The sequence below is a fragment of the Conger conger genome, chromosome 3, assembly GCF_963514075.1.
Source record: "Conger conger chromosome 3, fConCon1.1, whole genome shotgun sequence".
Lineage (NCBI taxonomy): Eukaryota > Metazoa > Chordata > Actinopteri > Anguilliformes > Congridae > Conger > Conger conger.
In genome coordinates this window covers 76,118,109-76,142,971 of record NC_083762.1, presented here as the reverse complement: position 1 = coordinate 76,142,971, position 24,863 = coordinate 76,118,109, and the positions used below count along the sequence as shown (strand labels likewise).

The 24,863-nt window shown below is 45.8% G+C and overlaps 1 protein-coding gene across 2 annotated transcripts in view; it reads right to left on the bottom strand.

The window, feature by feature from the left end:
• LOC133124602 (fibronectin-like) overlaps positions 1 to 2,990 on the bottom strand; it is a 39,962-nt gene extending 36,972 nt beyond the window's left edge. For both annotated transcript variants that reach the window (XM_061235936.1, XM_061235937.1), the window contains exons 1-5: positions 2,642 to 2,990; positions 2,038 to 2,163; positions 1,645 to 1,782; positions 1,404 to 1,535; positions 922 to 1,059 (exon numbers count right to left, since the gene is read on the bottom strand). In XM_061235936.1, coding sequence (XP_061091920.1) covers positions 922 to 1,059; positions 1,404 to 1,535; positions 1,645 to 1,782; positions 2,038 to 2,163; positions 2,642 to 2,804 — 697 coding nt within the window. In that variant the 5' untranslated portion in view covers positions 2,805 to 2,990. The remainder of the gene's footprint in view (positions 1 to 921; positions 1,060 to 1,403; positions 1,536 to 1,644; positions 1,783 to 2,037; positions 2,164 to 2,641) is intronic.
• Between the last annotated feature and the right edge of the window lie 21,873 nt (positions 2,991 to 24,863).

The following is a 24,863-nucleotide window of genomic DNA, read 5'->3' as shown; positions in this document are numbered from 1 at the left end:
GCTGCAGGGGTGGCGGAGTGCCCCCCCCCCCCCCCCCCTGGAAACTGTGTGTGTGGGCCGCACCGCCGCGCGCAAAAGGCATCCAGAGCCCCGCCTCACACTCCAGGCCACCGCGCGCATCTGGACGGTTCCGGCAACGCGGTGGAACTGAGGACACCGACCGGTCTGTGCCGAATCGGGGGTGGGGGGTTGTCGCATTCATTTGAGGAAATTCGCCGATTAACCGGTCGTAAACGTCTGATGACCTGAGGAAGTGTATAATTGTAGTGTATAAAGTGTATAAAACCTCAACGGAGTCCATCACAACTGACGAAAAAAAGTAAAGTAAAAATACAATGAAAATAAGAACTACGCTCAACTGTCACTTTGCAACCCAACAGGCCGGATACAAGATTTAAACCAGGACCAGGGCTATGATATCAGAGGGGGGAGGGAAGATCTGGCAGCATTCAGAAGAGAAAGGTACACTATTCCTTTTGCCTTCTAAAAAAAACAAACGCTGCGGAATAAAACTGCTGCACTACAGGTCAGACATTTTTTTGGACCTACACCTTTTCGCCGTAGGCACTACAAAACCCAAAATAACGGAATAAAGACTGTTTAAGGGAGGACCCCACTAAACACAAAGCACAAAGATACTAAGAGGGCTGAAGAGGACGCATGAAGGGAATGTGGGGGGGGCGGGGGGGGGCGTTTCCTGACCATCTGCTACGAAAGGCTTACGTTGGGAGTGCAGGCATAGGCCCTCTTCCAGATGTTGCGATCCTTATGTCAATAGGTTAAGCACTAATGGGGTCTAATGAATAAGAAAAACAGGACCCCACGGGTCAGTCACAGTGGGCATAGGCATGTGTGGTTTGGAGGCGGGGGGGGGGGGGGGGGGGGTGGCCGGTGTTTTTTGTCCACTGGCAGGACCCTTACTTCTGGATGTGCAGGTGATGCGTCCGTTGCCCTCCCCCAGACAGGTACAGTCCACCATCATCCACCCCTGGTAGGGCTTCTCCCAGGTCTCCCCCACCAGGTAAGACGTGCCAGCCGAGTTGTCGTAGCAACGCTCCGCTGCAGAGAAAGCGGGGGTGGGGGGTGGGGAAGGGAGAGTTAACCTCTGAACTCTCCTGGCTCAGGAGTAATGAAACAATGTCCCTCTCCCACACAGACAAGAGGCCCCACTTTTGAGGATAAAACACCTACCCATACCCGTATGGAAGCGTTTTGCCAACATTTCACAGGAAGTGAAATTCACAAAATTCTTACATTTTTTCCTCTCTCTCTCTGAGGAGCAAAGCTACAGGGAGAAGCAAGAGCACTTCTCTTCAGGAGGTACCCAAGGTGGAGCCATAACGATGTATAAAAATCACAAGCAGCCCGATTGGCTGTTGATAATTGTTCATGCAGATTCTCACCAACTGGCTTGCAAGTCCACTCCCCTTTGCCGTTTCCCAAACAGACGCACTCCAACATGTAACTTCCGGTCTCGTGGGGTCTCTTCCAGGTGTCCCCAATTTTGTAGGATTGGCCTCCTTCATGACAACGGTCTGTGAAGCAAAAGTATATTTGAACTCTCTACTAATAACTTGCGCAGGTAGTCACAGACACACACCCCACGGGATTTGCCATTTCGAGAAGCCGGTGTGTTCTACTCACTTGCTATCGTGCAGCTGATTTTTCCGCGACCGGAGCCGATGCATGTGCAGTCCCAAATCATCCCTTCCTTCGGCCGCTCATAGGTTTCCCCAACCCGGTAAGACCTCGCATTGATTTTGTCATAACACGTCTCCTCGGCTGCGAGAAAAGAAAGTAATTATTTTGGGCTTTCACTAACCAGTGCGCGCTCCCGAGTTCCCACTTGCACGGTTACTCGGGAAATAAGGCGACTTAATTGCCCGATAGTCCACGACCAATGAAGAATCAGAAGGAGATGGGCGTTGTCGGACAACGGCTTCCCAAATGTAAATGAACGTTACCCAATGGAAAGACAAACGAAGGAGAGGAAGACAGTGGAAACTTTCATTTTAAGTCATGAAACGGAACGCTCACCTTCATATTTGGTTTTGCATTGAATTCCTGCAACTCCGTGACAAGTGCAGATCAGCGTGCTGCCTAAATACTGGCGCTCCCATTGCTCGTTAACTCCATAATACTGGCCAGCCTCGTTGCAGCCGTCTAAAGGGCAAAAGGTAAAATATCGCAGTGAATTCCCAAGCATCCTCTCATCACAGTTCCTGGGAATAGCAAAGTAGATCGTCCTTCCTCGATTCTCTGTCATAATTTGCGTTAATCAACTATGAATTATTACTAGCAGATGAAATCGTATTGTATTGGTACTTAACCAATGTATGAAAACCGAACAATGGAATCCAAGTAGCCCAATAGCCTAGTTCCCACACATACAGGTATACACGTAGGAATAAAGTGTGCGTGTCATTCGAATAAGAATTCAGGTTGATGGGTAGCATACGTTTCAGTATTTCTGTATCGCAATGAAATGCAGTTGGGCAACCAAATAGCCTATCCTCCAAATCACGTAATGCACAGGTATGGAGTACCTGTGTGCTATTCCACAAGCAACACCACAGCCTACCGTTGTATATAGTTCATATAAAAACTTCCAAGAAGCAGCGGGGTAGGCACGTCAGCTCACCTTGAGAAACCGACGAGGCCAAGGATGAGAACGATGTCGCGTCGTCCAAGCTGGGATAAACGTGCTGCTGAGCTTGACGCCGGTATTTGGTCTTCGGCATGCAGTGGACAGCGGTGCCAATGCAGAGCGCAACCAGCAACCCAGTCACCGGGCCACCGGTCATTTTGGAAAAAGAGATGGGACGGAAAATTTTTATTTTGAACCAAAAAAAAAAACACCCCTTTTATCCTCCAAAACGTCCTATGTACAACAGCGTGAGAAGGCGCAGAGTCTTCGGTAACGGAGGCTGTAGCTGTGACTCTTGCTCTGGCTGCCTTCCCAGTTCTTCCCGAAGCCTCCGCTGTGCAGCCGTACTGAGGAGAGCAGTGTTACCTCCTGCTTTTATTCAAGGATATACCGACACACTTCGGGAGGAGGGGTCCAGCCCAAACCACGATTTTTTTTTTTTTTTTTTTTACGTCAGCGTCGTCGAGCCATTGTTCATCATCGAGTAGCGCAAAAAAAATAAAAGAAATAAAAAATAATAAAAATTTGGGGGAAAATATTAAAACTGATTGACATTAAAAACAGACTTGGAGGTATATTTTTACTTCTCATTTTAAGAATACTTTGTTTTCACAGCTAGAAATGCAATTTGCATTTGGTGCAGTCAGTCCTAAATTTTGAACTGGCACGTTACTTGAGTTACCGTTTTTAAAAATAGATATCCTGTTTTATAGATGCTAGATAGTAGCCTACTCTCCCAGATGTTACATTGATGCATAAGAACTGTGACAGCTCTGTCTATTAAACACCGAGACCAACAAGTCAACCTCTAGCTGTAAAGTTGAATACTATCGCTAAAGAATAAGTGTTTTTTTATTGACGTCCTAGCTAGTTCCAGACTTGTGGTTTCAAATGCTAAAATTGCAATAGTGCAACTTTATGCGGGTACAGCGATTATTGTTGTTTTTCCTATTTGTAACCGGTGACCGATTTGTATTTCTCACTGCATTTTACAAGCCTGTTTGTTAAAGTCATCAACAGTCATCTCGCAAAGGGCATGTTTACTTTACACTCCAGTTGCCTGATTATTTCCCGGAATAAGTAGGCTATGTACGTGTCACCAGATAGCCTACCTATACTTCATAGTTTCATAGGGATTCACAGTGGAATCCCTAACGGTTTGCCTAGCTCTTCACGTGCAGGCCGTTTGTTCCAGAACTGTTACCAGATTAATTCATCCATTATACGGAATCCCTGGTATGAGGTGGAGGTTATCCAAATGTAGTAATTAGACCCTCAAGCGATGCTTGCTTAATACGATAATACAACCATCTTAATCCTTCTGAAAATGTGGGTTTAAAAAAACATGATAGCTTCTTACTGTGAATGTTTTCTCTGAATCTCGCGCATATTTCTAGACCTGATGACAAAATCATGATGTTGACAAAACCGGATCGAGGTATGTTGATGATATATTCTTTTTCCTTTTCAAACTTTGCTGTGGATCACTGTTATACTATTTAGGATAAGTGAGAACAGCTGTAGATTTTTTTTTGTTTTGTTTATTGCAAACTCTCTGCAACTGCCATTATGCATTTGCAACAGTTCTAAACTGGACGAATAATGTCCCCCCACCCCACCCCCCCCAAAAATCGTGTAATGCATTTTCCAGGGTGCAAACTGCTAATGGTTCCAGGGCTATCATGACATAATGCTGGAGAAAACCACGGTATGCAAGTGGCACTTAATGAGGAACACGCCTTCCACCCTGTGTATGAAGACACAACATCATCTCAACATGGCTTCTGCTATTGACTTTACGCATGCAACCAATCACAATAACCTTGCGGTGAAATCTCCTTCGAACCGTCAGCTATGAGGTTTACTTTACGACGGGCCACAGATCATTTTACATTTCATTGATATTTTCAATATACAGTCAATGATCATCATATTTGGTGATCGACTTTTTTTATTTAACTTAAATAAATTGATTTACCGTCGCCTTCCTGTCTGCTTGAAGCCGTCTGGCCATTCTCCTCTGACCTCTCTGATTGACACAGTGTTTTCGCCCACAGAACTGCTGCTCTCTGGATGTTTATTTATTTATCTTATTTTATTTTCTCCATGCACCATTCTCTGTACAATCTAGAGACTGTTGTGCCTGAAAATCCCAGGAGATGAGCCCTTCCTGAGATGCTGAAACCACCATTTCTTCCCCATTCTGGTGTTTGGTCTGAACAACAACTGAACCTCTTGGCAATGTCTACATTTTTTTGTGCTTTGGGTTGCTGTCACATAATTGATTAGATTAGATAGATAGACAGAGCAATCAGATTCAGAGCATTAGGCATACATATTAGTCATACCAAAAAATGCTGAAATGCAAAAAGAAAAAAAAAGTCTGTGTTGCATTATGAATAATTTCATTGAAACAAAATGAAATACAACGGGTAATCCCTGGAACCAGAAGATAGAATGTGTTTCATGAACCAAATTTTTTTTTTTTACTTCACAGGGAAAACAGCGTGAAGAACTTTGGCAACAGCAGCCGACACATTCAGATTATATTATATCATCCGTTGGCTTTGTTTGTTGCCTTTGTCCATGATGAATTACAGCCTTTATAATTTTTTACATTAGTTGTGAAATATTTAGTAAAGTAGTTTACCTTACTCTAAGGGACAATAGCAGTTTACAGTTACTGCCCCGAGTTTGAACCCACAGCCATTGGTTTACAAACCAGACATGGGTTCAAGACCTCAAACGTTCGCGTCGAACTATGTTTGCGTCGAACTATGTTTGCAGCAAACCCGCGACTGCTGAAGGATTTTATATGAGCATTCCATTTAGTTCGCCACCCACGACTTTTTAATACAAACGGATGCGGCTTACGTCTAACAATGCCAGCTAGCTGATTCGTTGCTTACCTGTGATTTATTTTCCACGGTAAGAACAAATATTAGACTACATTGATTGACGTGTATTGATAGCCGCCATATTTGTTCGCAGCACACGACCTTTTCAAACTGTTAGCTAGCGTTCGTGGCAAATTTTTGAATATGTTCGCTAACGTTAGCTAAAGTTCGCCGTCGTGAATGAACGCACATCAGTTGTCTCCTGCCCACAGTTCTGTCCACAGAGTAAAGGTGATCAGTTACTAACGGTTACTCACTGGCTGAATGGGTCTGACTTTGAGCAGACACATCTGTTTGGCGAGGCTATCTTTCCTGCTAGTGCTAGTTTTTTGGGGGGTTTTTTAATACAGGGAGACTCCCTGGGGAGTAATTCAGCTTTCTTCTCACCGCTCTGTTTAATCAAAGAGCTTGGGAAAAGTTCATCCCTGGAGAACCCCAATATGACGGGCCAGATTTATTATTTTCATAAATGGATGTGGAACAGCAACTTTAAAAGTTCATAATGTCACATGTGCATGTATGACTGTATGTTTAAGTGTGTGTATGTGCAATATATGATTCATGTGAACATGTTTCATTGGATTGTTCAAAGTAAATATTCTTATGCCAGGAATATGGGTCCTTTTGTAGAATGTGGAACATTGCGAAGTGCTGATTATGTCACAGATGATAAGGTTAGGGGTTAATCCTTAAACCAGGGAGCAGACAGCTGTGTCCGTCACCACCAACCTTATCACCTGTCTACAACTGCATGAGGCCCTACCCACTGGATTGTCTATGGCTGACTCACTGCGTCTAAATTCCTGTATGTGTGTGTGTGTGTGTGTGTGTGTATGTGAGAGAGAGGGAGTGTGAGTCTGTCTTTCTGTCTGTGTGTGCATGTGTCTGCATGTGTGTGTCTGCCTTTCTGTGTGTGTGTGTGTGTGTGTGTGTGTGTGAGAGAGTCTGTCTTTCTGTGTGTGCATGTGTCTGCATGTGTGTATCTGCCTTTCTGTGTGTGTGTGTTTGTGTGTGTGTGTGTGTGTGTGAGAGTCTGCCTTTCTGTGTGTGTGTGTGTGTGTGTGTATCTGCTTTTCTGTGTGTGTGTGTCTGCTTTTCTGTGTGTGAGTGAGTGTGTGTGAGTGAGTGAGTGAGAGTCTGTCTTTCTCTCTGTGTGTGTGTGTGCACGTGTCTGCATGTGTGTGTACGTGTGTGCGTATATTTTTTGTGAGCCCTTTGTGCTATTGTGCGAGTCCCTGCTGGATGCAATGTTTCCATGCACGGTACCTTGTAAGATGCTTGTTTCCCTATAAAAGCGTAATGATCCCTGTAAAAGTGCTTTGCTGCCCACTGTCTCTTCGTCACACTGGGAATATCCACCAGTTTCTCAGTGGGCAGGGTGATTTATACATGGAATTTGGCGGTCGTTTCTGTTCGACGGTATCGTGTCAGAAGACAATAATGCCTCCTTTTTCTTTCGGAAACTTTTTTTTTTGTTTAATTATTTTGAATGAAAAAGAATATCTGTTAAACCAACAAGAGAAAAAGACGACGACATATAAAAATATTGAACTCCCGCACGCTGTATTCGTTTTATCGAATGGAAAAAACATTTTGAAAAAAATCTATATTTCCTCAGTTTCTTGGGTCAGGACACTGACACTGAGGAAAGTAAAATAATACAAAATTGTATTATTCATTATTAGGAATTTACAGTTTGTGCTTGAAGCTAATGAAAAATAGCTTTTCCAGCAACATTTTTTGCCTTATTTTTTCAGTTGCTAATGCTGGTATCTAATAGGACATTAAGATTTGGCCCATGTTTGGTTTGTTCCAGTAGATTGAGCATGTCACCAAACTAACACTACCATGTTTTCATCTCCATGTATATGTTGTCATCATCCAAGCTGCTTCTTAGCAAATAGAGATCTCTCTGCATTTGGATGTAAGAAGGGCTGCACAGAATGTATGTGGTGCCTGTTCTCCTTAGTCATGTTTACCCAAAGGAGCATTTATGCTCCAGTTTAACATTTACTCCCGAAATACTCATCGCTTAGACCGGGCGTCCCAAGAAGTCATCATACCAGGTATGAAAAATGCTTTTCAGTGACTGGTGCAATGGGAAAAAAAAAAAAAAAAAAAAGGAGGAACAAAAAAAACAATAAAAAAAAAACAAAGATGGCGTTTGTGAAAGCAGATTGTTGATGGGGGGGAAAAACATGAAGTGGTCAAACCTCAAACCGGAGGGCAGTCAGGGAAGCAGGGTGAGTCAGTGAGTGGCCGAGCAGCAGGGCTAGGGGTGGGAGCAGTCAGGTTCCTGTAAGTGATTGTCTGGCTTGGGCTCACTACTCCTGCGGTTCATGAGCGTTTCCCCACACTGAAAGTGAATCACTGTTTCACTCACTTCTCCTGCGTAGCCCAACCGACACTCTCCCATTTATGAACTAATTGCGAGTCTCTTTTGAAACAAATGCCCTACTCTTCGAGCTATCTGGACAACAAATTCCCAAATGCTCCAGTTAGCGCTGTATTTTGAGAAACGCATGCATAATACTACGTTTTTTTTGTCCTTTACAATGGTAGGATTCGAAGAGGAACCCACCGGAACTTTGTACTTTGTTATTGCAAAACTGCTGTACTAAGATACGCAGATGGTTTTTTAAAATATGATTTTAGGGCGATGAAGATGTCATGGAACTCACAATTATTTGGGGGATTCACAGCCTACGGTACATTGCAGGTGTGTTTTTATAAACCGATGTTCCGTAGTAACCTTACCCCTGAGAATAGCAAGATGCAAGGCCATAAAAAGTAAGAATACTAAAAGTCATTGCCAGTTATTCCCAAGATATGTGATTAAAGCACATGATTGATAACTGCATTTTTAGCACTGCAAAGTATACATTTGGACATTTGCTGGGTGAAACGGCATTCATTTTTGTTATTTCGAAACTTCATTTTGTCACTTATGTATATAAACATTATAATTAGGCATGAATGAAGCTGTACTTTGACACTTGCAAACTTACTGCCTGTCTTCAAACTGCTGTTCATACCATGTAGCCATGTTTTCTGTGGTTACTGACATGTGAGTGTCTCTGATCAGATGTTCTTATTTAGCCTTCATCCAGTTTGAATTGCAATTGATTCTCAATAACCTTAAGGTTTACAGCCCCATTTGGAAAAAATAAGGTACTTACGTTCTCGTTCTGTGCATGATTTCATATTGAGCATGATCAGTATAATTTTGCAACTATTTTGTTTTGCCCTTTCCAAAACAGGAACGAACAACAAAAGAGATCACACCGAGAGATTTCTTCAGTGTGCAAATTCATAAACCGGTGTGTCAACGTTTTCCTTCAGTTGTGAAAAAACAGCCTATGGGAACATGGGACCGCTAGGAAGGATGCTAGAAAAGTTATAGAATCAGCAGCCCTCTAGCAGTTGGCAAGACTCCTATAATCTGAAATGCAGACCACTGTATCGCGTTGCATCAGTATGACTCATAAACTATACAGGCCCGAGGTAGAAAAACTTGGATTCCATTGTAAATATACACGTCTTCAGCTGATGGCCCATCGACTTCCTACTTGCCCACAGATCGCATTTCTGAATAAGTCTGCCTACACAAGGTCAAAGCTTTAGGGTCTGTGTTCAGGCCAAACCACACGTTTGGCCTGAAGGATCTCTCGTCCTACATCGAGCAGGGATGCTGAGATCTGCCCCTGAAGGTACGCAGTACTTCTGCCTGATGGGCTGCCTGTAGCGTAGTGGTTACGGTACATGACTGGGACACGTAAGGTCGATGGTTCTAATCCCGGTGTAGCCACAATAAGATCCGCACAGCCGTTAGGCCCTTAACCCTGCATTGCTCCAGGGGAGGATTGTCTCCTGCTTAGTCTAATCAACTGTACATCGCTCTGGATAAGAGCATCTGCCAAATGCCAATAATGTAATGTAATGATGGTCCATAGTCCTATAATGGGACTGATTGGTGAGTGATTACACTTATTTGGTGTCTCAGGGTTAAACCAGTCCCCAATTTAGAGTGGTGGAATGAATATCAGTACTGTTTGCCCAGAGGCCAGGTTTGAGTACCTCTTGACATAGAGGGGTCATGGCCTTTTGGATATAGCTTTGTCATTCACTCCTCTCCTCCCAAATGCCACCCTGTTGAGGAGAACACAACTCCAGTCCCGGAGGGCCAGTCTGTGTGCTGGTTTTTTGTTCTGACCCGTTACCTTTGTTTCAGTTTCCTGACCGTTCTATGAAATACACTGGTTCACTCTTGTGCTTGAATCTTTAGGATACACTTGCAGTCTGTGTCTGTAGCTGGCGCTTGTACAAATGTCAGATTAAGATATGGTTGCGCTAATTAAGTACCCTAGATGCTTTCAGTCTCTAGTCTGGCCAGAGAAGAGAATGTGGACTCTTGAACTTCCTAATTATCTGATAATTATCTCTGACTGAGATGACCCTGCAGGATAACCGCTGTTCATTTTGGAAGGTACATTACTTTCTTTAAGCTGAACCAGTTTTTACATTTTAATTTTGTTCTGTTTATCAGCCTTTTTTTGTAAGGTGTCAAAAATACAAACTCAAACTACACAAGCTACACAAACGTGGGTTTGACTGAAAGTATTAAGTCCCGTCCAGACTAAACGGCGGATTCTAATCGTTTGACTTTATTAATCGGATGTCTCTTCTTAATGTTGTTTGCTGCAGTTCTCCCTCTAAACACAGGGCCCCATTTTAGCTTTTTGGAAAAGACTCAGACTCAACAAATAGCCTGTTGTTTAGGATGTTAATTGAATGAGGTGACCCTCAGGAGCTGTCCTGAGAGAGGTATTTTGGCGTCTCTTCCCACAATGCACGGCACTGTTCTCACAGGTGCTCTCTGGGTAACGTCTCGGTTATTACCTGAGGCCAGGTGACAGGCGGGTTAGACGGCGGAGCCGGTCGAATGGCGGGGTTGGGACCCTGGACGGGGCAGTGGACCATAACGAAAAAGTTCTCCTGAAAGTGGCACAGTCGACCCACTGTGAAGTACAGGGCAATGCGGGGGGAGTGGACACTGAGGTTTGGTCGAGATTTGGAATCTTAGGTTCAGATTCAGACACACAAATGCAAAAGGGTGTTTTTGTGACTGAAAATGCAGAACAATTTTACTGCAATGCAACTGATATTTGTATGGAGACTGGGCAGTTCTGCTGATGGGGGGGTCCACAAGGCCTGGGCCCTGTTCCACAAAGCAGGGTTACAAAGTTAGCTGGATAACTGTGTCCTGTTCCACAAAGCAGGGTTACAAAGTTAGCTGGATAACTGGACAAAACGTTTTTTTTTTTGTTTTTTTTTCTTCAGTCCATGTTACGGATTAGGAGGGCATCCGGGTTTCGCTCGGTGCAGTTATCCGGCTAACCCAGTGATCCTGCCTTGTGGAACAGGGCCCAGTTATCCGGCTAACCCAGTGATCCTGCTTTGTGGAACAGGGCCCAGTTATCCGGCTAACCCAGTGATCCTGCTTTGTGGAACAGGGCCCAGTTATCCGGCTAACCCAGTGATCCTGCTTTGTGGAACAGGGCCCAGTTATCCGGCTAACCCAGTAATCCTGCTTTGTGGAACAGGGCCCAGTTATCCGGCTAACCCAGTGATCCTGCTTTGTGGAACAGGGCCCAGTTATCCGGCTAACCCAGTGATCCTGCTTTGTGGAACAGGGCCCAATTATCCGGCTAACCCAGTGATCCTGCTTTGTGGAACAGGGCCCAGTTATCCGGCTAACCCAGTGATCCTGCTTTGTGGAACAGGGCCCAGTTATCCGGCTAACCCAGTGATCCTGCTTTGTGGAACAGGGCCCAGTTATCCGGCTAACCCAGTGATCCTGCTTTGTGGAACAGGGCCCAGTTATCCGGCTAACCCAGTGATCCTGCTTTGTGGAACAGGCCCCTGGACTCAGGCTTGGGCAGGAGCATCCATTTTTCATGCTGATGTAGCGTATTTCTACAAGCCTGCACCATCACTGGACAGGTCCTGAATCCCGGCACATTCCTCCGTAGTTCAGAGACGGATGGGGAAACGTGGAGTGGGGTTTACTGGAAACCCTACCCTCGTTTTTTTTCCGACCGGAGCGAAAGCAAAGCTGAAGTTAGCTTTTCCTGGACGGGGAGCGTTCCTGCCAGATTCCATAAGCGCAGTACGTAATGCTGCGTCCATGGTTACCTCAAAACAGATGGCACAGAATTCCAGGCGAGTGAGAAGGCCCACGAAAAGTTTCTCCGAAACTGTTGAGTCACAGCAGGAGCCGGGGTTCTGTGAGCGGTGGAAGTCCATCTTTAGCAAGGGGGGGTGTGAGGTGGGGGGGGGGGGAGGAACACATCCCACACGCAGAGTCTTTCCGTGCCCCCTCCCCCCCCTTCCCAATGAGGCAACTCCACCGCTTGGTCTTCTGGGACTCCATCAAAACAAAACATTCCGACGTCTCTTTTCCACCACAGAGTCATCCTCCAACGCTCTCCTTCAACCAGAAGGAGCTACGCCCCGTAGTCTCGCTCCCAAATCACACTCCCTCAAACGGAGAGGAAATGCTTCATATTGCAGCTATGGAGAATTCTGTACTCCTAACATTACAGTGTGTAGTTTTTCTTCACTGTCATCGTGATTCTGCAGGTGGTGGATATCAAGCTTAGAAGGAGTAAGCGAGTGTTCTAGAACTCCGCTGCTTTCAATTACCAGCGGTGATTGTTACATCAGCATTGGAATTAAGAACTAAGAACCAAACACTCTAATGACTTTGTGATCTCACACCTTAAATGGTTAATGATTATGATGACAGTCGATGGGCTTCAGGCTCCAAAAAAAACAACAAAAAAAACACTCCTCTTTTGACAATGATGTCAGCGTCTGCGAGGAGCGGTTGGAGACTGTCTCCCTCTCTCTGCGGGGGAGGTCGGACAGCACAAAGACATGCTCTAACACCAGAGGGGCCTTTTCACAGCTGGGGGGAGCTGGCGGGGGGTTCTATGGGGGTGGGGAGGGAGGGGGGGTGGGTGTAGACGGATCATGTGAGGCCAAAGTGTGTCCCGCAGGAGCCTAGCAGAGCTGATAAGGAGGTCCCGGGGGCCCTTTTGTTATTCCAACGGTCATCTCTGCCTGGAGTTTAAGCAGCCCCTCATCAAACCCCCCCCCCTCCCTGAGCATGATGACAGAGCGCTGGAATGATAAACAGTCACCAGGGATTTCTAATCAACTTGGAGCATTGTTGATAAGCACTGATAGCACAAAGACAAAAAAAAAAAAAAAACGGGGTTTTTCATATGATCTTTGAATTTCAAGTGTTTCGGTTACATAAACAACACAAATCCCCCACCTTCTCCCCTCCAGCCAAAAAGATCTTAATCCAAAGTCTTATTTCTACTTGTGCACAGCAACTTTGTCTTAAAGAAGCCAATGGAATTGATGACATCATGAACATAACTTGAGTGTTGGTGGAAGCGTGGTGTAATTACGCTGAATGACATCTTTAAACCCAGACTTCCAGGAGACCGAATAAATTAACCCTTAAAATCTTGGTTCATTATGGTCAATTATATTGCACCATATACACAAGCTGGATCATGGTGCCGGTATTTTTGGTGTGTACAGTGTGTGTGTGTGTGTGTTCGGAGTTATTGATGAATTCCTTCAGAAATGACTGATGGTAACATTTAAAGGACCACCGTTTGTATTTTGTGAACAGGCCGATGATGGTGGATGAGCTCACATAGCCAAGACGTGAAAGGAGTCGTACTGAGTCCTGCCGAACTGAACTGTGTTTTTGCAGGGCGGTGTTAAGCTGTCAGCGTGTTATATTGCTGACCAACACTCCCTGGCCAGCCTCCCCGCCCCCCCCCCAACCCCACCCCACTCTATTCCAGTCTCTGTCCCTGTCACAGTAGGCCAAACAAGTCTCCAGCCCCTAACCTGTACTTTCACATAATTTACGCTCATACCTGCTTTTCTTCTTTCACGTTTCTCATAAATTGTCAGCAGTCACAAAATGTCCCACACAGGGACTGATTTACCAGGTCCTTTAGCACCATTACGGGGCAGCCTGTAGCCTAGTGGCTAAGGTGCTTGGTAGGGACCTGGATGGTTGGCGGATCAAGCCCCAGTGTAGTTGCAGTAAGATCCGCACAGCTGTTGGGCCCTTGAGCAAGGCCCTTAACCCCACATTGCTCCAAGGGGAGGGGGGGGGGGGGGGGGGGGCGGGGTTGTACCCTAATCAGCTGAATAAAAATTGGATAAAAGCGCCAGCTAGATAAGTGTTATGTAATTTACTTGGACCTTTAGCATCATTAAAACCTTTTGGCACATCTGAAACCAATTACCCGACGAGTGTTTTTGGTCCTGTTACTTGTTTCTGTGTGTGCTAAGAGGTTTTGCATGTGCTAACGGTCTTAGTACATCAGGCCCATTGCCTGCCATTTTCTGAATTAGAGGTGTAAAAAGCCCTCCGTTAACTCAAGCACGTTGAGAGAGCTGCCTTGTCTTCACTGTAAAAGTTCACAGGGCGACAGGTGTAGCTTTCCTCCCTCCGTGAGCTGGAAGTTGGAGGTGTTGATCAAAGGCTTGGCCACACGTTCTGTCTGTGTAGGTGTGAAGGCCGACTGGGGTGAGGAGGAGCCACCTCGCCCTGGAACAGATGTTCCTGCAAAGCATCATGGGAAGGCGAGCTGCAAGGAAAACATCAGGAACTCATACACAACAAAGCTAATATTTACTCTGCCCTCTGTGCAATGGGAAGACGTTAGCGAGGGCAAAGAAGCGCGGTCTGAAAGACCTTTTTACGAGTCTGGAAGACGCTGCGTGGAAGATTACAGAGTTCACGCTGAACAGAAAAACCCACTGTGTGGCTGTTCCAAACACCTCAAGGAAGAACGTGTATTTTAAGAGAATATTTTTTGTCGACCATTCGATAGGTTTTGGTTATGGTTTTGAATAGCGCTGTGACAAGGCGGTCACATTTCTCACGTCAAAATGAAAATATTTGAGAAAATGGATGGACTATTTTGTGCGAGGTAGGTGTCAAACCTCGGCTGGGATCGTGTCATCAGCACAGCCAGACGGGGTGAACTGTGCTCACATTGGGTGGTGCCTGTTTGCACTGTTCTGAGGGCTGTGTGGTCTGGGTCTCAGTGACAGTGATGAGGAAGATGTTCAGTGATGTTCCTCTTACTCACCGCGTTTCGTCTGCTGGCTGTGTTTAAACCATCCTCACACGCACCCACCCCGCCCCAAAAAAACTTCTGTGACATTACATTGAGTCTGCAGTCTTGAGTTATGGGGAGGTGGTGGGAGGAATTGGCAACTTGAGCCCTCTGGGTGAAAAATAAGAACCATTTCTCTTTTCTCCTCTTGCCCCTGGACTTCCCCTACCACTCATTGTTACGAAGAAGACATTACATTGCATTTCACATTTTAGTCATTTGGCAGACGCTTTTGATCCAAAGCGACTTGCAAGTGCATAGGTTCTTTCACAGGTTAAAAGCATGAAATCCATAAGTAGTAAAATGCACATGAAGGGCTGTTCTAAACAGGAAGACGGTCATAGTAAGTTTTAGATATACTTTATTGAACCCCCGTGGGGTAATTTGTCCTCCGCATTTGACCCATCCTAGTTAGTTAGGATATTACATTGGTCCTGCAGTGCCCAGGGTGCATTGCAGGGTTAAGGGCCTTGCCCGACAGCTGTATGGATCGTACTGCGGCTGTGAATATAGTCCCAGTGGAAGGTGGAGGGCATCTGCCCTACCTCAGTCCTTCATATTGAAATATTTGGCAAGCTTATGGCCCAGTGGCTAAGGTGCTTGACTGAGATGTGGAGGGTTGGTGTAGACACGATAAAAGCAGGGCAGCTGTTGGGCCTTTGAACAAGGTCCTTAACCCCCCCCCCCCCCCCCCATTGCGCCATGGGGGAATTGGCCGGGGCGACATGGGGGCGACATGGCTCAGGCAGTAAGAGCAGTCGTCTGGACGGGTACCGGTCAGCGGTCGCGTCGTTGGCGGGAAGTCCGCGACTGGGTGAGGTCCTGTCGACGGCTTCAAGCCGTGGTCCTCTCCTACACGGCAAACCCACACAGCCCCGGAGCGGCGTTCAGGGCGCCAGGGGCTTTGAGCATTCGGGCACGGAGCTCACGCTGAGTGAGACACAGCGAAATGCACTTCTGTGGTGTGCGCCAGTCAGGTACTGTGTGCGTGATGTAATGTGGTAAAAACATTACCCTCCAATGACATTACATTACGTTACGTTACGTTAATGGCATTTGGCAGACGCTCTTATCCAGAGCGACGTACAACAAAGTGCATACCCATAACCAGGGATAAGTGGGCTGAAAGACCCTAGAGGGGAGTACAATTTCAACTGCTACCTGCGCAACAAAGATAAGAACTAGGGCCTATTTGATCATCAGATTTTTGTTATTTTTCCTTTTTTTCTAATTCTGTAACTCGCAAATGTATGAATAAACTGCTGAGGGTACTAGGTAAGGAATTAACTTAATATAACTTCATTTATCGAATCACATACAGAATACACATTCTTTAGTAGTTCTTAGTAAGTTCCTGGGCATGTCTACAAACCCCACTGCAAACTGTTCTCATTCACCAAGGTGATGTACCCATTACCAGTGGTGGAAATATTATTTTAAGAATTATTTTAAGAACTATTAAAACATACTTGTTCAAACTTTCTTTTTGGTGGAATATCTACTTTCAGACCTATACCAGTTTTTGCAGATAAGTTATGATGCTTTGTCTTAAAGAAAGTTTCTAGCATCGTACATGTTTCCAGGTAAAAAGTGATTGTTGTTGTTTAGGATCCTTAAGAGCAGACTAATTGTTTTTGACTGGCAGTGTGTGACACACACACAGACAGACATACACAGAGCAAAAGAGAGAAGGAAATGTTGTTTCATATAATTTATGGTAAATAAAGAGATTAATCAAGCCGTATTTTTATTGAAAACGTCATACAGAATTGAGCTGCTGGCCGTAATGCGTCGGACCCATTAAAATAAGCCGACGCGAATCTGCCACAATACGCGTCTCTGGTCACTGTAATCGCGAAGTTAACGCTTGAGGTTTATTGTGTGGAGCCACGGTAGAGACTTTTTCCAGATGGTTCCAAACTCACCGCCTCAGGATCAGCGAAGGGGCGGGGCTTGTGAACCCATAAGCGTGTGCGGTGACACGCGCGCCAACGAACGTGGGAGGAGATGTTGCCTAGCGACGAAATGCAGCGCGTTCGCATACACTGTTCAACTCTACAGGAAGTCTTGAGAGTGTCTGTTATTGGCACCATAATTGGAAAGAACAGAAAGTTCAATTCTAGCACTGTGTTTTTAGAGCTAAATCAGCACATTGATGAATCTCATTTGGCTTGATTCCCAAGAATTAAAAATGTACACTTAGTACAAAAAAAAATGTAGCTCATATTTATTTTGTCACTGCTGAAAAACATTACATCAGTCTGTAGTCTTTCCTTATTATACAGGGTAAGTGATTCCAAGATAATTACTTTCCACATCCGTTGGGACAAATGAGTCTTCCTTAAATCCGTGTGAGTATTAGATTTAATATGTATGTTTAGGATCGTCACATAAGTGGGCCTGCACGTGAGTTAATCAATAACGCCCTCACATACTCACCAACAGGGAATAAACAGCTTGGAATAAAAAAAAAAAAATCTTTTAATGTGTTTAAATAAATAAACACATTTAAAAAAATAAAAAAAAACTCTTTAAAGAAAGTCTTTTGGAGCGGTGTTGGTCCGGAGCAGCGTGTTCCTAAATTAGTCATACATTCCTGTCTAGACAGCGAGTCTGGCCTGCAGGCTCTGGGCCTGGGCTTTGGGGAGATGGGGAGGGCTTCCCTTCTCCCCCCGGAGATGCGTGACAAGGTCCCTGGGGCATGGTGCTGAACCCCGAAAGCAAACAACTCCAGTCACGCTTTACAGTGAGGTTGCTTAACGTAGTTCTTAACTAACTACTACCGGGAAGTTACTCTGTACGGCGCTGTGAATATACGATATAACATCAGTTAATGAATTTGTTAATGGTTCACTAATTGGTTCATCCCATGGTTGGCTAATGCATAAATGTCATGTCGCAAATACGCTAGTTTGTTTCTAACAAATGCCTTAACTAATGAAAAGTTTGTTTCATGCTTGATTAAAGCACTTGTCTACATGAACGGCAATAGCTCAAGATAAGTCATGAACTGAGGTGTGAGCATCACCTCCAGTCACACAGGATGAGGGATGGGGTGGGGTGGGGGGGGGGTAATACATACTGCTAATGAATTCGGTAATGAGTGACAGCTCCCCCCCTTTCTCTTCATTATGGGGGGAGTGTGATCTTCTGTCTCTGGTCCTCAGGGTGTCGCAGTAAGCCACATAAAACAAGCAGGGCTGCAGCTCTGCGTTCTCAGGCCTGGGACAAAATCGCATTCATAATTCGTATATCCCGGGCCCCCTCTCAGGCCTGGGGCTGGGACAGAGTGTCCCAGTTGTGTCCTCGACCCCCCCCCCCTCCTTTCCCCTCCTAAATCCGCCGTCCTGGGATTAAAATGCCTCGCTTCATTCATTCATAAACACTCTGCCGGCCCTCGCCCTGACCTCCACCTGGCGAGAGTGAGTCGCGTCTGCACACCCAGAAACACCTGGGATCAGAGGAGCGTGCTGCGCTGCAGCCTCCGGAATCTTCCGGCAGCGGCCGCCGGCTGCGGCTGTTTGCTGAGGTGTCTGGGGCGGGCGTGTTAGCGACGGGACGGGACGGGACGGGGGGGGGCGCCCGGAGCTCTGCCGGTAACCGAGGGCGTCTGGTGCCAGCCAGGGCACTTTCACGCCGCTGCTCCCCCCCCCCCGACCCCGAGGCAACAGGCAGACGCTCGTTACCTTATTGCGTTACGAAGCATTTAGCGGACGCTCTTATCCAGAGCGACGTGCAACGGAGTGCAGATCGAACGCAGGGACAAGTGTGAAGGGGAACCCTGGAGGACAGGACGGTTCCGAGTCCTAGCGTGACCATGCGGATACAGTTAGAACCCTTGAAGAATACATCAACTTCCGAAATAGCATACTAGAGGCAGGTAGAATGCGCTGAGTACAACAATACATTATCTAATATAAAACAACAATATCTATGTATAACTATATATAAGTGCCATTATAATCTATGGCATATACACGGCTAATCATGGTGGTGAGGTAAGGAGGGAAAGTTGCAGCCTGAAGAGATGAGTCTTCAGTCTGCGCTTGAAAGTGGTCAGAGACTGCTGTTCTGACGTCCACAGGAAGGTCATTCCACCACCGTGGGGCCAGAACAGAAGACACTCTGGACAATCGATTAAAGTCACTTCAAACCCAATATCTTCAGCCCCCTCACGGCGGTGAGATCCAAAAATGTGCCTGGAATGTTCTTAGCTGAACATTCTAATGCTGATGTAACAGTCACAGCTGGCGACAGAAAGTGTTCTGGAGTTCCAGAACAACGACTTGGAATTTTGAGAAAAAAACATTCCAAATAAAACCCCCTCTTCAATGGTTTAAAACGTCATTAGTGGTCAATGATTTGAAGTGACCTTAACTCGTGTGAATTGCTACTGACCTTATTCCACTTGCGGCCATTTTCAAATAATAATCATATGGAAGTCGTTATGGTGAAGAAACACGGCAACACCTGCATGGATATGCACACAGCATCAATGAACAGCAGTCTACAGTCACTTCAGAACACATCCTCCCACGCTCAACCATTACGTGCTTGTTTGTATAACCTCGCAAATAAAGAATGACTTTGGGATTTATGGGGCAAAAATAACAAACCTAAATGCAGAAAGGTCAGCGGGTCAGAAAACAGCCCTCTTAAAATGACAAAAGGATTAAATTTCCCCTGGATTTTAGCCAAACTACAAGCAAGGGATTCTGAACAGATGATAAACAGATAAATAGAAAATGGAAGCAAGAGTTTACATTTGGCGACACTGATGAGTCCACTGTCTCACAAAATAAAAAAATAGCTGTTTGTGTTTCCACAATGCAAAAAGTGACTGTATATAAATAAATGAGATTTCAAGTCTCAATATAAGACTAAAATATTTTCTCTTTGGTTTTTGCAGTGCATATGTAGTTGTCCAGTTCAGTATGTTTTCTATTGAGTATGGATCGAGGTGAATGGGAAACTCAACACTATAATCAAATTAAATGGTGAAATAGGAAATTAGAGTCATTGTGAATTTGTTTTGATCTCTGCTCGCTCCTGCTGTGGAACGATGCACAGACTCAGGGTAACCTGGCACTGAATAATCCTGGCATATACCACCTCTGTCAAAGTAAATAAACTCAGAAGTAACACATGCGAATACACGAGACCTCCACGCCAGCGGATACCTTTGTACAGTGCGTCTCAAAATAAACCTGCACTGTTTAAAAACTGTACACGCCACCAGCTGAAATATGTTTTTCACCAAGCCTTTACTTTTCCCCTCCCAGAGATGACCGTATCCCCTTTGGAAGCCATGCGGAAACTAAATCCGCCTTTCGGATGAAACGCCATAAACGGAGGTCCTGACTCACTGCGGTCACTAAAGATCCCATAACACTAATCGCACAGAGAAGGGGGTTCCCTGGTGTCCTGGCTAAATTCCCGGCCTGCCTCTCTCAACCTGTCACCTAATCATCCCCCTGCCTTTTTGGCTAAAAATCGTTCTCTCCCTCTCCAATTCTGCCACAAAATGGCTGCCGTGCATCCCCCCTGGTGTGTGCTACAGATTGTTGGTGGCTGAGACGTGTTTCTCCCTCACCACACCATTAGCTCAGGAGGTAAGGCAGTTGGAGGGCTTCCGGTTCGATCCCGCCCCGGGTGTGTCAGAGTGTCCCTGAGCAAGGCACCGAAACCCCCTAGTGCTCCTGACGCGCTGGTTGGTGTCATGTCTTCCGAGTCACGTGACGCTGATTCTCACTATTTTCCATAATATATAGTCCGTCTCATTGGAGGATAACGAGGTCAGCATATTCTCGGTTCATGCGTCTGCAGGAACCTGGTCTAACCAGGTGTGGCCGGTATGAAGTGATGAGGTCAAAATGGCCATTTTGCCCCCTATTATGCTAATGCGGACCTCCTGCAATGCCCGCTGAGAAAAACAGTTCAACCTAGGTTTACAAGCTACCAGCTCAGACAAGCTACCAACACTAGCTGGTAGACCAGCTCATACCCAGCTAGACCAGCTTCACGACAAGATCAGTCGTGCTGGTTTACCAGCTCATATCCAGCTAGACCAGCTTCACGACAAGATCAGTCATGCTGGTTTACCAGCTCATACCCAGCTAGACCAGCTTCACGACAAGATCAGTCATGCTGGTTGACCAGCTCATGCCCAGCTAGACCAGCTTCATGACAAGCTCAACGCGCCGGACTGCAAATGAACCTCAAAATGTGTTCCATCTTTTTCATATTACACGGTTCATATTGTACACTCAGTGACCACTTTATTAGGTTGACCTCTACAACAGCATGTTAATGCAAATATTTAATCAGCCAATGATGTAGCAGCAAGTGAATGCACAAAAGCATTCAGAGCCTCTGCTGTTTTTCAGACTGCATGTCACAATGGAAAGGAAATGACCGTGAAATTATTGTTGGTGGCAGACAGGTGCTTTGACAGGTCTCAGAAACTGCCGATCTCCTGGGATTTTCCGCACAACAGTCTCTAGAGTTTGCAGAGAATAGCGCAAAAAAACAAAAAACATCCAGTGTGCTGCAGTTCTGCAGGTCAGAGGAAAAGGGCCAGACTGATCAAAGGAAGGTTCAGATGACAGGAAGTGGATGTCAGATGACCGGAAGGTGACAGTAATGCAAATAACTACGCATTACAACAGTGGTATGCATCTCTGAACACACAACACATCAAAAACCTCCAAGTGGATAGGCTACAGCAGGAGAAGACTGAATAACTCTAAATTGAGCACTTACATTGAATACATACCGAATAAAGTGCTCATGTTATAAAGACACTGGTTAGTAAATACTTTTTGCAACTGACACTACTTTGCCCTCAGTTAAGTCACCATGAAATGTTCTTATTCACAGGACATCCGCAATCAGGATCAAACTTGTCAAGTCAGGTTACATCAGCGTTCAGTACAGGACAGAGGGAATGGTGAGTCTGACAACTCCCACTTCTTTTGGACTTTGGACATCTGGCCAGCAAAGGAATTTTTTTTTTTTTTTTTTAATGTCAACTTCATGACTAAACAGCTGCCTTTAGCCCCAGCACACTGTGTTAGAAGGTGCCGGAATGACCTTGACATTTCCATAAGTTCATCCTTGGCATGTCTTTTCTGACGGCTGAAGGCTGTCATCCATTCAAGCTGGGCCTTTAGGGGGGTTGATATTAGCCCGAACAGACAGGGGGAAGTGCAGTAATGTGGGTTGGTCCTTAATCATTTCCAAACATTTCTCCTTATGCCTAGAAGTGATGCTTTTGAAACAGCTGTGTGCTTCTGCAACGAGGTCCAAGGGTCCAAAAGTTCACAGCTCAAATGAGGGGAAATGCTGATTTATATAAGTCGCTTGAAAGCAGCAACTGTTCTAATGAGCTTCATGCCCAAGCATGCCTGTGCCAACATCAATGCACGTATGTTTATTTCATCACTGCAAATGACACAACTATATATACACTTATAATGTGTAATTATATCGTATGTAATTAAGCAGTTTGCAGGCCGTTGGCTCGGTCTCCACGGTTACGGCCTAATGTGTCTGCCTCATTGGGGGAGAGACGCCGGGGCGGTTCCACACCCTGGCGGAGCCGGGGCGGTTCCACACCCTGGCGGAGACGGTGCGTTGCAGCCTATGCAGCAGAGGTGGAAACTCCAGGTTCAGAAAGTAAAAGTCCTCCACTACATTTTCTTCCAATCCCCTGGATTTGCTCTTGAGAAATGTGCCCTTCTTTGAATGTGGAGACATTGGCTCAGGCGGTAAGAGCTGTCGTCTGGCCGTCAGGGGGTTGCCGGTTCGATCCCCCGCCCGGGCGGTGTCGAAGTGTCCCCGAGCAAGACACCTAACCCCTGAATACTCCTGGCGAGCTGGTTGGTGCCTTGCATGGCGGCCAATCGCCGTTGGTGTGTGTGTGTGTATGAATGGGTCAATGAGAAGCATCAGTTGTACAGCGCTGTATAATTGCCGACAGCCAAGAGGTAGAACTGTTGAAAATCAGCCCCAGTGAAATCAGCCCATCATTGCCTGTTTCCTGCACTGTGCTCTATCGCTGTCGTTTCGAACTGAGCTTGAATCGTGGATATAAAACCACAGGACCACATACCCATCCATACCCATTACACTGCATTACATTACATGTTATTTGGCTGACGCATTTATCCAAAGCGACTTGATTGGACTAAGCAGGAGACAATCCTCCCCTGGAGCAATGCAGGGTTAACCACTACACTACAGCCGCCCCCCCCTGCACACCCATGCAGAGAGAAAGTGCTTTAGGAAAACCTGAGCCTCGGGGGGGGGGGGGCATCCCTCGCCCCCTGGACATCCCCTGTCTCCCATAATAAAGTAAGCGCATACGCTACTTGGTGGCTCAGGGCTGATATTTCCAATTTCCTCTTCCCTTCTGTTACTATGTAAAGCGTCTTTGGAACAGTCTGCTGTGAAAAGCGTCTATACAAATGAATGAAATCAAGTGTTTCTCTTGCTACTTGAACGGCCGTCCGTGTTTCCTCCGGGCAGAGAGCCTAATGAGTTTGACGACCGTATCGAGAAGCAAGCAGCAGGCACACGTTGGTGGTGTTTTTAAGCGCAACACGAGGGTCTCTCCTTGCGGCTCAAAAGTCTGGTTCTTTACGTATATGCAGGAGCTGGGAGTTGCTAGACTGGAAACTTACATACCGTGCAACCAGAGCCAAAGCCACATCAATCAGCACGTGCCCGATACCACTGCCCTGTCAGACAGCGTCTAATACAGACATTTCATGTAACTTTCCTTTGTCTTTTATCATGTTTATGTTCTCCATTTAAGGTTTTGTATTATTGTATGCTATACATCTGTTTGAAATATAAATGTAAAAAAAAAAATAAAATAAAAAATAAGGAATTAACCAACTTCTGCAAAACAACTGACCGCAGTATAACACAGTAAGCCAGACATGGTTTACCGGAGAGGCTGAGAGATGGAAAGTCTTGAGACATACGGCAGTTTTTAAGAAAGCGTAACCTTCAGTGTGCTGAAAATATTTCATCACCTCCCTACTTCTCCTCACCCATTCCAGAAAAACATAAGTAAAGATTACAGCAGTGGTACTATCAGATCCTCAAATATCCCCCTTCCCAAGGTGATTTAGAGCCCACAACCGCAAAACCATTTCCTCTTGAGGGTATATATTAACAAATATAAACAAGCACTACATAACCCTAGAACCTCAGTGGTAGTAATTTAAATCCTACTTCAGTTAAAATAAAGTTCGCTGTAAGCCTGTGGCACGATCCGATCCCTTCAGCCGTCCCTCATTCAGAAGTGATTTAGGGCCAATAACCGTGTCCTCTGGAGAGTGTAATTTCATACAGCCCAAACACGCTCATGAAACCTCAGTGATAATCATTTCCCCCTGTGGCTGGGGAAATGGGATTCGCCGTAGCCCCGCGGTCAGGGATCGAGTGAATCTTATTCCGCACCCACGTCTCACCTCAGCCCCACCCCGGCTGCGGCCCCCAGCCCCCCCACCCACCCGGTACAGACCTGCAGCGGATTTGGCGTTTGTACCTGAGGTTGGCGGCCCCTCTGATGTCATCAGACCTGCTCACACGGCTCTGCTCCGGGTTGTTATTATGTTTTGTATTTTTTTGTGCTTTGTTTGTGATTATGTTATGTTTTAGTTGGCTAGGTAAGCAGTGTTTGGATAGTTAACTTTGGTCACTTTTGCTCTGTTGTTTGTTTGTTTCTTTGTTCAAAAAAAATAACCAAAAAAAAAATTGGCCCTGGTCCTTATCTTTGTTGTACAGGTAGCAGTTGAAATTGTACTTCCCTCTAGGGTCTTTCAGCAAACTTATCCCTGGTTATGGGTATGCATCGCTCTGGATAAGAGCGTCTGCCAAATGCCAATAACGTAATGTAATGTTATGTTATGTTATGTGTGATGTGATCGCCGTGATGAACCGGGGGGGGGGGTGATAAATCCGAGAAGGGGGCTCTTTGAAGTAAGGTAGGGGGGCGGGGCAGCTCCTGCGCTGACACCGCAGGGCTTGGGTTCCTTTTTGGAGAGGGGCGTGTGGCAGCATGCTGAGACCGGCCCATGCACCGTG